This window comes from Phascolarctos cinereus, unplaced genomic scaffold (assembly GCF_003287225.1).
Source record: "Phascolarctos cinereus isolate Bilbo 61053 unplaced genomic scaffold, phaCin_HiC Scaffold_9;HRSCAF=440, whole genome shotgun sequence".
NCBI classification, from domain to species: Eukaryota; Metazoa; Chordata; class Mammalia; order Diprotodontia; family Phascolarctidae; genus Phascolarctos; species Phascolarctos cinereus.
In genome coordinates, this window is record NW_027556402.1 from 261,615,389 (window position 1) to 261,627,957 (window position 12,569).

Below are 12,569 nucleotides of genomic sequence, written 5' to 3' on the forward strand. Positions count from 1 at the left end.
CCTTTCAGAGAAACAATTTTGGGTTTTTTGGGGGGTCACTTTTTGTAATCACATAATATCGGTTTTCTTTGCCCATGAACAACAATTCAAACAGTCTGAACCATCTCTACACCTCACACCACTGGTGGATAACAAATCAGAGCAAAAGTCCAAGGACGTTTCAGAGAGAGGAGGGGGAAAGCTGGGCCGTCCCCAGTTTTCTGCACCTCTGCCAGTCAGGCACATTTACTCATGAAGATGAATTCTCTGGGGTAATTTAGGAAAAGCAAAACCAAAACGCTGCCATTTTGCCCCGATCTCTTATTTCACTTCAGAGCTCAGTTTATCTTGAAGGTTATTTTTTCAATTTCATAGTTATCATTTCATTCGATTCTTTAATGTGGTTGGTGTGTACCATGTGTTTGTTTGCATTACAAGATGGTGGTTAAGATTAAGAACTGACTGCCCAGGCTTTCTTTGGCATTTTCACTAGACTGAGTTATGTTCTGAATATAGTTAGAGCTGGGCTGCTGCCTCGTTTTCATATTGCAAGGTTTAAAATGTGAAATAAATGCAAAAGCCCTCGAAATTGAAATCAGAGAGCAGCAAGTCTGCTCAGTGTTTTTGAAAGGCATTGCAGCATTTTCCCGAGCTCCTACTAAACGCTTCTGTGGGCTCTGCAGGCTCTCTGGAGCACTCCCCTCGGACCTGGGTAGCTAGTGCCCCTTCTCCGGGAAGGCCTTAGAGATGGAGCCACCTTTAGATTCATCACAGCTACGACTGTGAAAGCCTACAAGAGAGACAAGCACTGGGGCGCCTCTCAGCCAAGATTTAGGGAGCGCTGGGGTAGGCCTCGGAGATGCAAAGACAAAGGCACCTGCAATCTAACACATCTGGACACCCCATGAAGGGCCGACGCGTGTGCTCTGTGAGCCAAAGCCAAGATGCTGCTTGTCCAGAGTGTCCCACAGTACCCCAGGTGAACCTCTCCAACTAGCTTGTTTGCTTGGAATCCCCAAAGTCCTTGGGCCAGTTCCCGCTAGGTTTCTTACCTCCCGCACGCTTCCGCGACCCAGCACACCCAGAGATGCTTCTAAAGGTAGGAGGGCTGGGAGCCCAAATTGATGCAACCGCTTAGGGACCGCCCTCCGAGCCGATGCGTCCCGCGGAGGCGGCCAATGGGCTGCCACAGATCCCCCGATCAGAGTGCTCTACACCCTTAGATTGGTGCAGAGGCCTCAAGCCACCCCGAGCCCACCAAGGAGGAGCCAGTCTGGCCACTCAGCAGCAGGAACAGGGGCGGGACCCTGGTTCAAAGGCGCCATTTCCCTCCCCCTCGGCCCAAGCCAGGCTTTCTCCTGGGCGGGGATCATCAGAGAGGGTGGGTCTTTAGGGAGCCCCAGGGGGAGGGACAGTGAACCGGCATCCAGCTGCAGGTAGCCTGCGTTGTAACCGCCAGGAGTATCTGCTTCCCTCTAGCAAGAAGCACAAAATGCTTTGTTTGTCCTATTATTCCTAGCTCTGTATGCTTTACTCGAGAATCCAGCCGTGCTGGCCTATTTTCTGGACCTGCCCCCGATCCCGGGAATGTCCCCCTCCCCCGTCTGTTCTGTAGTGGTCTTGTATGTGCACGTGTATGTGCACGTTGTCTTCCCCGTTGCTGTGTAAATGCCCCTGGAGGGCCAGGGATTTTTTCCTTCTTTGTATTCTCAGGGTCTGGCCAAGTAGCGTCTAAACAATGCTTTTTGATTATTAGGGCTAGGACTGGTGATAGCGCGTCAACCCCACCCCCACCTTGGGATTTAAAAGGACTTCGTCCTCTGAGGCAAGCTTTAGCTGTCTCAGGCCACGGGACCGAACCTACCGATGTGGTCACTGGGGCCACATCTGGAGGGGGAGGGGAGGAAGAAAGGTGCTGGAGGTCTCGCGGACAGTACTTGACCTATCACTATCTGGCCAGCTGGTGCCACAGCGTGTCAGCTCGTCTGAACAGCCTAGTCCGCATTCTCAGTCTGGCCCGGCAAACCTTCCGCCCTCCAGCTCTGAGGTCTCTCTCTGGCCAAGCCCGGCCGGGACGCGGGAGGGGGCCGGGCTGGGGCTGTAGCCCCTGCCCGGTTCAGCTCCGGGCGTACCCGGAGCCAGCGTCCGCGAGCACGACCCCCCTCCCCAGGGGTACGCTAGGGCGTACGGCGCGGAAGGCTCGGCCAGGAAGCTCCCGGCGCAGACCAATCCGGGACAGCCAAGGATACTTTGTAACCTTTTGGCTCACTGCATTCCATCGCAGCGTTGCGCGGCGCTCGGAGCCCGGAAGAGAGAAGGCCGCGGCCCCTGCCGTTGCCCTTACCCTTGCCCTTGCTCCCCCGGGTGCGGATCGAAGGAAGGACGGACCGAAGGAGGCCGACGAGGCAGCAGGCATGGGCAGGAAGGTGACCGTGGCCACCTGCTCGCTCAATCAGTGGGCCCTAGATTTTGAGGGCAATTTGCGGAGGATTTTAAGGAGTGAGTATGAGGGGAAGGGGAGGGTGCCCCCTCCTTGCAGGCCTGGGCTGTCGGGCGTCGGGCGAGGGGCCCGAGGGGGCAGGGATAAGAGCCGCCTCGCACCCCAGGCGAAATCCTCCCGCTTTGCTCAGTGGCCCCCCAACCCCCAGGTCTTCTGAGCCTCCTCCAGGGAAAATTCCTGTGGGCACAACACCCCAGGACAGGGCGGCTGGAAAACTCGTTCAGTCCCACTAACAAGTGCCAAGCAACCCCTAGTCTCTTCAGACACCTCCCTGCCTCCCCAGATTGGGGTGTCTCCCCTGCTCAAAGTTTGGGATAGTGTTCATTCTTTGTACGTGTATCCTCAGTGCCTGGCACACAGTAGGTGCATGATAAGTGCTTGCCCAGCGCAAGGCATCCCGGGAAAAAGGCCCTAGTGATCCCCCCAGGGTAGATCCCAGGCCACCCTTACCTTCCTCACAAAAACCATGGATCCTTTTCAATTGTACAAAGCTGTAGTAACCAGCCCTTGGGCGGCCTGCCTGTGAGTAGGGGCTGGTTCTGGGAAGCCTGAAGCTTTCCCAGCAGCTCCCCATCGGATCCCTGGCAAAGTCTCCAGCAGGCTGGGGCCTCACCTCCAGACATCCCCTGGGCAAATCAGCCCCAAGACTTTGGACGGTGGATCTTTGTGCCAGCCAGTGGACCATCTAAGAAGGTGTGACCGGCAAACTTCGGACACTTAAGATAAGGGCTACACAAACATTTGATAGGGTTTTATCACCTTGTTGTCATTAGTCTCAGTAAACATGGAGTTGGCCTTGGATTTCCTCAGTTTTAAGGTGAGATGGGACACCATAATACCTTTTCCCTTCCGCAGTGGGCTACTCTTCTGGATCTGATGTCAAGAGGCTGCCAGGGGAGGAACGTGTCCTTTTCTTCCTGCCCCTCCACGCCCTGGGCGCCTGGCTGCCTGCATGCTGGGCTCCAGCCCCAACCTTCTGCACATGATAAACAGCAACTAACATTTACATAGCAATAATGAAAGAACAGCTCATGCTTATGTGTGACGTTGGCTAAGTCAGCTGGCTCATCTGAGGCTCATATTGGAAATCCACTTACTTCCTTGGCTGCCTCGTGAGGACAGTGAAGACTGGGCTGAGATAAGGATATCAGTGAAAGCGCTATACACGCATCCTTCACTACACTGTGGCCCTAGGCCCGGGCCCATTTCCACTGGTGTACCATACATCACCTTAGAGACGAGCGAGGCCCAGAGTGGTTAAGGCTCTGACCTAGAGCACGTGTCACCGGGGAAAATCCTGGCTCCCACTCCTGTGTTTTATCCCATACTGAGCAGTAGTGACCGGAGCTTGGCGCTATCTCAGTCACTCATCGCCTCTCTGAGTCTCAGTTTCCTTATCTGAAAACGGGATAAAGACGGTAACACCAGAAGTGCAAACCTCCAGGCTCTGTATATTTGTGATGTCTTGTTGTTACAGTAATGAAGCTCTGTCAGCTTGGGAGCTGTTATTAGTGGCCTGGTAGCGATGTCCCATTAGCTTTAGTACTATGTTCTATAGAAGTGGGGCTGGCCTCTGATTTCATTGGTACAGGGAACTCCTGCTCATACGGACTGGTATACTGAGAGGCTGCCTGGGGGCAAGGGAAGGAGCTAATAATAATTATACCTTACATTTATATAGCACCTACTATGTGTTAAGCACCATGTGAAGGACTTTTAAATAATTATAATCATAATAAATATGTAACATTTATGTGGGCTTGCTATGTGCCAGGCACTATGGGAAACCCTTTATTAGTAATAACAAATATCTAACATTTATATAGCACCTACTATGTGCCAGGAACCGTGCAAAGCACTTTTAGTGCAGTAACAATAATAGCACACACTAAGTGCTATATAAATGTTAGCTATAATAATAAATTATAGCTAACATTTATATAGCACTTACTGTGTGCTAGGACCTATGTGGATCATTTTTTATTAATAATAATAGCAAACATCTAACATTTATCTAGTGCCTGCTATGTGCTAGCACTTTTAAATAATAATAACAATAATAAACTATAGTTTATATAGTCCCTACTCTGTGCCAGGAACTATGCAAAGCACTTTTTATGAATAATAAAAAGTAATAGCTAACATTTTTATAGCACCTACTATGTGTCAAACATTATGTACTTAATAATAATCCGCTGTACTTAAATAATATATGTTATGGTTATAATATGTTTATATAGCACCTACGATGTGCCAGGCACAATGCAAAGCATTTTTTAATAATAATAATAATAATAATAATAAAAACCAGCTATCATTACTACGTGCTAGGCACTGTGCTAAGCACTTTTGATGAAAATGATACTAAATAGCTAACATTTTCATAGCCCCTACTGTGTGCCAGGCACTGTGCGAAGCACTTTTATTAATAATAATGCTAATTGTAACTAACATGTGTACGTGCTGGGCATTGGGCTAAGCGCTCATAACAATCCTACAGGGAGGTGTTGCTATTATCCCTGTGCTATAGCTGAGGAAACTGGCGCGAGCTGAGGGGAAGTGCCCTGGCCCAGGGTCACAAAGCTAGCAAGTGTCTGGGACTGGATTTGAACTGAGGTCTTGCTCACTCCAGGCCCAGGGCTCTCTCCACCTGGTCACCAGCTAACCCTGGGGCCCTGAGAGAGACGTCAAGTGACTGGCTTGGGGTCCCGCAGTCATTGTTTGTCAGAGACGTCACGGCACTGTCTCTTAATATAGCATCTAAGGTGTGACAATTATACATCATAATATAAATCTACATGTATTAAATATGGATGTAGAATTTCTATACACATCCCCACAGATACACACACACACACACACACACACACACACACACACAGAGTCTTCTGTTCCTGTCATCTCTGGCTGGCTTGTCTAGGCCTGGGTGTGACCCGGGGTCTTTATTATATTGAATTAATTCAAAAGATGATCTTGTTGAGAAGCCAGGTTGCTCAGGAGTGAGGAACGAGGCTTTCCTTTGCACGGAGAGATGCTTCTCTCATTTTTTTCTCTTTTGCACGTTTATAACAGGCATCGAAATTGCCAGAAACAAAGGCGCAAGGTACCGGCTCGGACCTGAGCTCGAAATATGGTGAGCCTCCTGGGTTGATGAACAGAAGGGACAAACTCTGTAACCCTGACACCAGACCATTTGCCTTCACAGACTGTTCTTGAGCACCTGTTGTATTCTAGGTGCTCTCCCCCGGGCTGGAGATACAAGACAAAACCTGAGCATTTCCTGTCCTTGAGGGGTCACGTTCTGCTGGGGAGATATGTAGAAAAATAAATACAAATGGGCAGGGGGATGGTCGGGGAAGGCCTCTCGGGGAGAACCACCTGAAATTGAGCTGAGCCTTAGAGAAAGAATAAGGATTCTGTGAGGCAAAGGTAAGGAGGGGGGGTATTCCTGGCATGGGGGACAGCCACGTGCAAAGACACGGAGGGGGGAGATGAGCCTTGTGCAGGGCACAAGCACGGCCAGTTTGTCTGGAACAGAGAAGGGTCGCCATTCGGCAGTAGCGGGAAGGATGTGGCGGACTGAGGCGGAATTAACCTGACGTCCCAGACTGGAACAGCCCAGCTTATCATTTCTGCACAGGAGCAGGTCACCTCCAAAGACTTCTCACAGAAGAATGAGTTGCTGCTCCTGCTTAAGACTTTCCTGGCCCGGGGGTCCTGAAGCAGGGGCCAGACGAGCACAGGCAGGGGCCATTGGACATAGATGGGGGTCCTGGCCATCCTGTCCGATTCAGAGACTGGGGGATTCAGCACCTTCCTGACGTTCTCGGATCCCTTTTGGAAGGGAGTGAGGTGGTGTGATCAATAGAGAGGTCAGCCTGTGGTTAGGAAGACCTGAGTTCCAGTCCTGCCTCAGCCACTTACTAGCTTTGTGACCCTGGGCAAGTCACTTAACCTCTGCCTGCCTTAGTTTCCTCAGCTGTAAAGTGAGGATAACAATAGAGCACCTACCCCCCAGGTTTGTTGTGAGAATTTGATGAGCTGATACTTTTAAAGCTCTTTGCAAACCTTAAAGTGCTGTCTGAATGATGAATTAAACATTTATTAAAGACTTCCTCTGCAAAACTAGAACAGTGAGACCCCTTCTAATAGGGGAGAGCCCTGGAGGGATGACCCTAAGTGCCATGTAGATGCCAAGGCCAGCTCCTTCTCAGTGTCTGGGGGAGGGGTTAGAGAGGAAGAGAATTTGGAACTGAATGAATTTTTTTTAAATACAACTAAAAATAAACTCTTCCCTCTACCCCTCACCCACCCCCGTTTGTAGGGACTCCCTCTTGGCCGAGGCAGGTGGCACCCGCGCTGTCATCGCTGGAGGCTCGGGGGCTCGAAGGCGGACCTCGTTTCTTTCATCTCAGTCCTGCACATGTTTGTGGCTAATCGGACACAGCCATCTCCCCTGGGACCCTAAGACCCTCAGGCTGGGGGTTGGGCGGGTCTCTTCTGCCTGGAGCCTGGGGGCGTTCAGAAATCATTCCCTGGAGCGCCTAGCTGCCCACCTCCAGCTGGGCCTGTCCCTGGCTGCTCTGACGCGCCTTTCTCCCTGCAGTGGCTATGGCTGTTGGGATCACTACTTTGAGTCTGACACCATTTTGCATTCGTACCAAGTTCTGGCCCAGCTTTTGGTCGCGCCTGTCACCCAAAACATCATCTGTGACGTTGGAATGTAAGCGTCAGCGCCGTTGTACCGGGCTGGGGGAGGGGCGGGTTTAGGAAAACCCCAGGTGGCAGCCGGTGGAATGGAGCACCCCACAGTGCTGGGCCCTGGGCTAGCCGAGGAGCTCATGGATGTGGGAGCGCACCACGTCAGCGTGGTCACCCTGTCAAGATGTGGAAGGTGCTGTGGCCTCTTGTGGGGGCCATGGGGCTATCAGGTTATTCTCCGTTGCCTCCATGAGGACGTAGCCTAATAGAGGAGGATATCTGCAGTGCCCTGAGAGATGCCCTGGCTTCCTTCGTAATCCATATAAAAACCTTATTCTAGGGGGCAGCTGGGTGGTACAGTGGTTAGAGCTCTGGGCCTGTTGTAAGGAAGACTCATCTTCACGAGTTCAAATCTGGCCTCAGACACTTAGCTGTGTGACCCTGGGCAAGTCACTTAGTGCTGTTTGCCTCAGTTTCCTCATCTGTAAAATGAGCTGGAGAAGGAAATGGCAAACTATGCTAGTATCTTTGCCAAGAAAATCCCAAATGGGGTCACAAAGAGTCTGACACACTGAGCAGCATAACAAATTTCACTGATTGACAGAGCAGTAGGCGGAGGGCGTTCCTGTGTAGGGTAAACAGAAAGAAGCATCTGTAGTGTCTTGCGCTTAAGGGGGAGGCTGTTGACATTGAGTGATGCGGAATCCAACCTCTCTTTAAAACTGATTTAGGAGAAAGCTGCTTGGGGATCGCAGCGCACACTGGGAGGTTCTCCTTTTAAAGTCTGGGGGTGGATGGGCCCTCCACAGGTGGCCCTGACCAGTCTGTCTCTTTTTCGCCTCTCCAGGCCTGTGATGCACCGGAACGTTCGCTACAACTGCAGAGTGATCTTTCTCAATGGGTAGGCTCCTCCTCCAGGGCCCGACGCGCGGGGTGCCCCGTTTTCATTTCCCCAGCCCCGTTGGCAGAGGCTCTGGGCCTGTGAAGCAGCCAGCTGTCCTGCAGACGGATTGCTACTGTTTGCCTTTTCCTAGACTGACATCTTCAGCCGGGGGGGGGGGCAGGTGTGCTTATGGACTGACTGCATCCGGGTGGGGTCTTTTGGTGGGTCTGAGCCCCACCTGCTGGGGGGGGGGTCCTCAGTTCTGTAAAGGGAAAAGGAAAGTTCCGGATCTGGTTCTCAGCCGCGGTGTGGAGTTTCTGGAGCCGAGTCTTTGGTCACTCAGGCGTAGCCCACCGTTCTGTGTATCATTGTGAGAACATCAGGGATCTTTGGCAGAGCCTCTGGTTGAGTAACTGGCCAGTCGGGGGCTCTGGAGGGCTCTTTGGATTACAACCAGGAGGGGACGGCAGAGGCCCTGGACTGACTAACGGGTGGTGAGGGTGAGGGGTTGGGGGCGCAGCGAGGGAAGGGGACTTGGCCCGAGGTCACTCAGAGCCCCAACTTGGCCACCCCCGTCATTCCTCTTAGAGACTGGGTCAAGGTAGCCTTGACCTCTGTCAGTCCTGGTAGGGCAGGCCACAAACCGTTCTTCATCTCTCCTTTCTAGAAAAATCCTTCTGATTCGCCCCAAAATGGTCTTGGCCAACGAAGGGAACTACCAGGAGATGCGCTGGTTTGCTCCGTGGCCGAGGAGCCGGTGAGCCCAGGCCCCGTGCTGTGCTTCCTGCACCCCGTGTCCGTGGTGACCCTAGCTCCTGGGCTTAGCGCTCGGGGCTCCGCGGGAGCCAGCCCTTCTGTCGGCCCTGAGTCCTCCTGCTGTCCCAGCATCTCTGCCTGTGCTGTGCAGGCCGGATGGCCCCCTCCGCTGGCCTGGGAGGACAAAGGCCCTGCTCTGGGACTCCACCTGGCCCGCCTCAGCTTCCTCATCCCTAACCTGAGGGCTTGGATGGGCGGCCTCCGAGGCACTTCCTGCTCTAGATCCGGCCGTTGTCTCGTCCTCAGTGGAAGCCCCAGGAGAGCAGGGGCACGTTCATTTCTGCCTGGGCCCCTAGCGGCCCGTGAAATGCTTGGCTTCAAGCCTCACCTCTTCCAGGGAGCCCACCCTGATTGCCTCAGCTTTGGGGAAACTCTTCTTTCTCGGAACTCCCAGAGGAGGAGAGATGTAGAGCTGTGAGAGACAGTCATCTTATCCAAATGGACTCAAATCAAGTGACTGGTCCAGGCCCCTCCAGTAATAAGTGGCAGTCAGGATTCCCATTCAGGGCCTGGGATACCCGCTGTTCCCTCTTTCTGCCCTCAACCCTCCCCCCCCAATTGTAAGCCAATTGAGGGCAGGGTGGAAAGGTGTGCATTTTTCTTTTTTTTTTTGGTGAGGGCAATTGAGGTTAAGTGACTTGCCCAGGGTCACATAGCTAGTTAGTGTTATGTGTCTGAGGCCGGATTTGAACTCAGGTCCTCCTGACTCCAGGGCTAGTGCTCTATCCACTGCGCCACCTCGCTGCCCCTGTTTATTTTTAAAATGACAGTTTGTCACTGCCTTTTGTCACAGGAACATCATTATCCTCCCCGCCCCCCAGTTGTTCTCTCCCTTATGACAGAGAAAAACATTAAGCAAGAACTTGGCATTCAGTGCCTGCCCCACTCTGCCCCGCTAGGCGGCCGCCCTCTGTGGCATGGTGTGATTTCTGTCCAGCACCTTCGTGGCTCAGAGCTCAACTTTATCTCCAGGGCTGACTCATTAGGCGTGTTCCTGGCTCTGCATCCTCCCTTCATTTCTTCTACACAGTAACAGAGCGCTACATTCACACTCCTCCTCCGTCCACAGGCACCAGCTTTGTTTCTAGTTCTTTGTCCCACAAAGAGGGCTGCCGCAACTGATGCCGTGCATATTTGACCTTTGTTTCTATCTTTGACCATCTTGAACTTTAGGCCCAAGAGTGGCATTTCTGTGTCAAAGACCGCTCCACCAACAGTGTATCAGTGTGCCTGTCTTCTCATAGTCCTCCGGCGTTGACGCGATGAATGTTAGTTTTTTCTGAAAAAGGTTCCCCACGTTCTATGACCTTTTCTACTTTTTCTCCCCTACTTTGTCAGCACACTCACAGACTGATTCTGCCCTCATAAGGTGGTTGTCGCAGCTGACACACGGGGTGACCCCCTCTCCCCCCTCTTAAGTCCAGTGACTCAAGTGGCCTCGCCACCAGTGGTTCACGTGTGTGTTCAAGGCAGATCCTGAGTTGAAAGCCTGTGGTCACCCTTGCAAGTTCAGCCTCCTTTTTCCTCAACCCCCTCTCATAAGGCTCTGCCCTCTCCTTCCCAGGCAAGCCGAGGACCACTTCCTCCCACGAATGATTCAAAAGCTGACCAAACAGGTGAGCCCCAGGGTGCATAAGCGGGCCCCCATTCTCAGTATTTCGGGGCAGTGTGGAGGAGCCCAGTGGTCGGGGCTGGAGGGCAAGGTCCGGCGGCCCTTTGTAGGATGATTCTCTGTGGAGTGAAGAGCCATGGGGTTGGGTTTCTGGCAGCCGCCGGATTGGGCCGAGGAAGCGAGGAAGGGGCAGGATGGGGTTCTCGAGAGCCAGGCTGCGTGCAGGAGTGCTGGCTTTGCCGCCTTCTCCCAGATGAGCCAAGTCGGGCTTGGCGATGCGAGCGGAGGTCTCAGATGAACCCAAACTTGGGCTTCTGACTACACGTCGTGCACTCCTTCCTTTCCTCGGTGGAGTCCGTCTCCTGCTTCCCTCAGTGTCCTCATCTGCACAATGGGAATGATTGCCCTCTCTTTTCCATGGGGTTGTGAATTGTGTTCATTTCTGATCGCATTCTTGACAGGTTGTAAGACCAGGAGCAGGGGGCTGGTTGCTGTAAGCCAGCATTATCCTTTTATCAGAGTCGGGATCTCCCTGGGCGGAAGTCCCTCACCAAGACAGGCTAGCATCTTCTCTGCTATGCCTAGTCTCAGAGAGTTGCCCGGGGCTTGCAGAGGTCCAGAGGCCTGCCCAGGCACCTAGAGCCAGGAGGGGTCAGAGGCAAGGCTTGAACGCAGGCCCTCCCGACCCTGAGGTCACCCCTGAGTCACTACCCCACACTGCCTGTCAGGGAGGTTCCAGTGAGCGGGGCCTTGCCCCCGTTGGGGGAAGGAGAAGGAGGAGGAGCAAAATGAATGGGCCTGGACCTGGCCAGATGGTTAGTGTACTTAGGGCCCGCCTTCACGGCAGTGGGGCTGGGGAAGAGATGCTGGGTTCTAATTCTGCTTTGCTGATTCCTCATTGGGGACCTCTGGCGAGGACCTTAATCCTTGGTGGGTCTCAGTGTCGTCAGAGGGGCACCCTCTGGCATTGGCCCTGAATCCCACGAGTGGGCAAGAGGAGCCCCAGCCAGGGGCAGGCCCTCCCCGCAGCATCCGTGGCAGCTCATCGTGGCGGGAGAGAGCCGTCTCATGAAGAGGCAGATTGCCCATCCATGGCTTTCCTTCTGCAAACAGGATCTGGTTCCTTTTGGTGATTTGGTGCTGGCAACCAAAGACACCTGTATCGGCACAGAAATCTGCGAGGAGCTCTGGACACCTCACAGGTAATCTCTGGGCCCAGGCCTTGGCCTCCTGGAGAAGCGCAGGAGTCCCCGGGGCTCCAGGATGCCCCGGGCGGTGAGGAGGATGCTGGGCAGATGCACCTGGCCATTCAGCAGTCTGCCCACTCATCTTTTCTTTAGCCCACACATTGATATGGGCCTGGACGGGGTGGAAATCTTCACCAATTCCTCGGGGAGTCACCATGTACTGCGGAAGGCCCACACCAGAGTGGATTTGGTGAACCTGGCCACCTTAAAGGTAGGTCCACACAAGCCTGCTCTGTTGAGAGCGTCTCTTGTCTGGGAAGACGCTTTCAGGGCATGGATCACGTGTGCGTGGGGGCTGGGAACATTGTTGGGTAGAGTTACCAAAGGCCCGGCTGCTTCAGGCTCCTCCTCTAGAAAGTGGGAGCTGCCATTTTCCTCCTCCCTCCCTCACAGGGCCATTGGGGGAGGGGAAGCACGTTGTGGTCCAGATTAGAGTCTTGTTGGCTAGCCCCTCAGATTTTAGGATGGCGTTTGCTTTTCACCCTCTCTGTACGCCCAGGAGAGGGGCTGTGTGGAAAGAGGATTCTGTAAGGGCTCTGGGTCAGCTGCCTTAAAGGATTCTGGGAAGTCGTCATTTCCAGAGCAGTCTTTTATTTTCTAGGCAGAATAGCGGAAAGCCCTCGTTCACCCCTCCCTGACCACGTCCTCCTGTCCGTAAACTGTTGGTCCCCCAGAAGGGCCGTTCACCCCCACCTCATCCCTCTGGCTTCTCCCACCATTGTGAAATCACACCATCACCACGGGCCTCTCTGCCTGCTGGGTCCCATGCCAGGCCGTCTCTCCTTCTGTGGTGGTGGAAGTCAGTCCCAAGTGGGACTCTTCCCCGGCAGC

General features: G+C 53.3%; 2 protein-coding genes across 8 annotated transcripts in view; one reads left to right on the top strand and one right to left on the bottom strand.

Annotated features, from left to right (window-relative positions):
- Window positions 1-1,139, bottom strand: part of DHCR7 (7-dehydrocholesterol reductase) — a 28,377-nt gene extending 27,238 nt beyond the window's left edge. The window contains exon 1 of one of the 2 annotated variants that reach the window (XM_020970854.2): window positions 1,032-1,139. The gene's annotated coding sequence lies outside the window, so the exon portion shown is untranslated. The remainder of the gene's footprint in view (window positions 1-1,031) is intronic. The other variant, XM_078148783.1, reaches the window with a different exon arrangement.
- Window positions 1,140-1,818: 679 nt separating this feature from the next.
- NADSYN1 (NAD synthetase 1) overlaps window positions 1,819-12,569 on the top strand; it is a 28,512-nt gene continuing 17,761 nt past the window's right edge. For 2 of the 6 annotated variants that reach the window (XM_078148518.1, XM_078148520.1), the window contains exons 1-8: window positions 1,821-2,478; window positions 5,552-5,612; window positions 7,086-7,202; window positions 8,028-8,081; window positions 8,731-8,820; window positions 10,444-10,495; window positions 11,605-11,693; window positions 11,832-11,949. In XM_078148518.1, the coding sequence (XP_078004644.1) occupies window positions 2,394-2,478; window positions 5,552-5,612; window positions 7,086-7,202; window positions 8,028-8,081; window positions 8,731-8,820; window positions 10,444-10,495; window positions 11,605-11,693; window positions 11,832-11,949 (666 nt within the window). In that variant the 5' untranslated portion in view covers window positions 1,821-2,393. Of the gene's footprint in view, window positions 2,479-5,551; window positions 5,613-7,085; window positions 7,203-8,027; window positions 8,082-8,730; window positions 8,821-10,443; window positions 10,496-11,604; window positions 11,694-11,831; window positions 11,950-12,569 lie in introns of all 6 variants that reach the window. The other 4 variants (XR_013484059.1, XM_078148519.1, XM_020970850.2 and 1 more) reach the window with 4 other exon arrangements.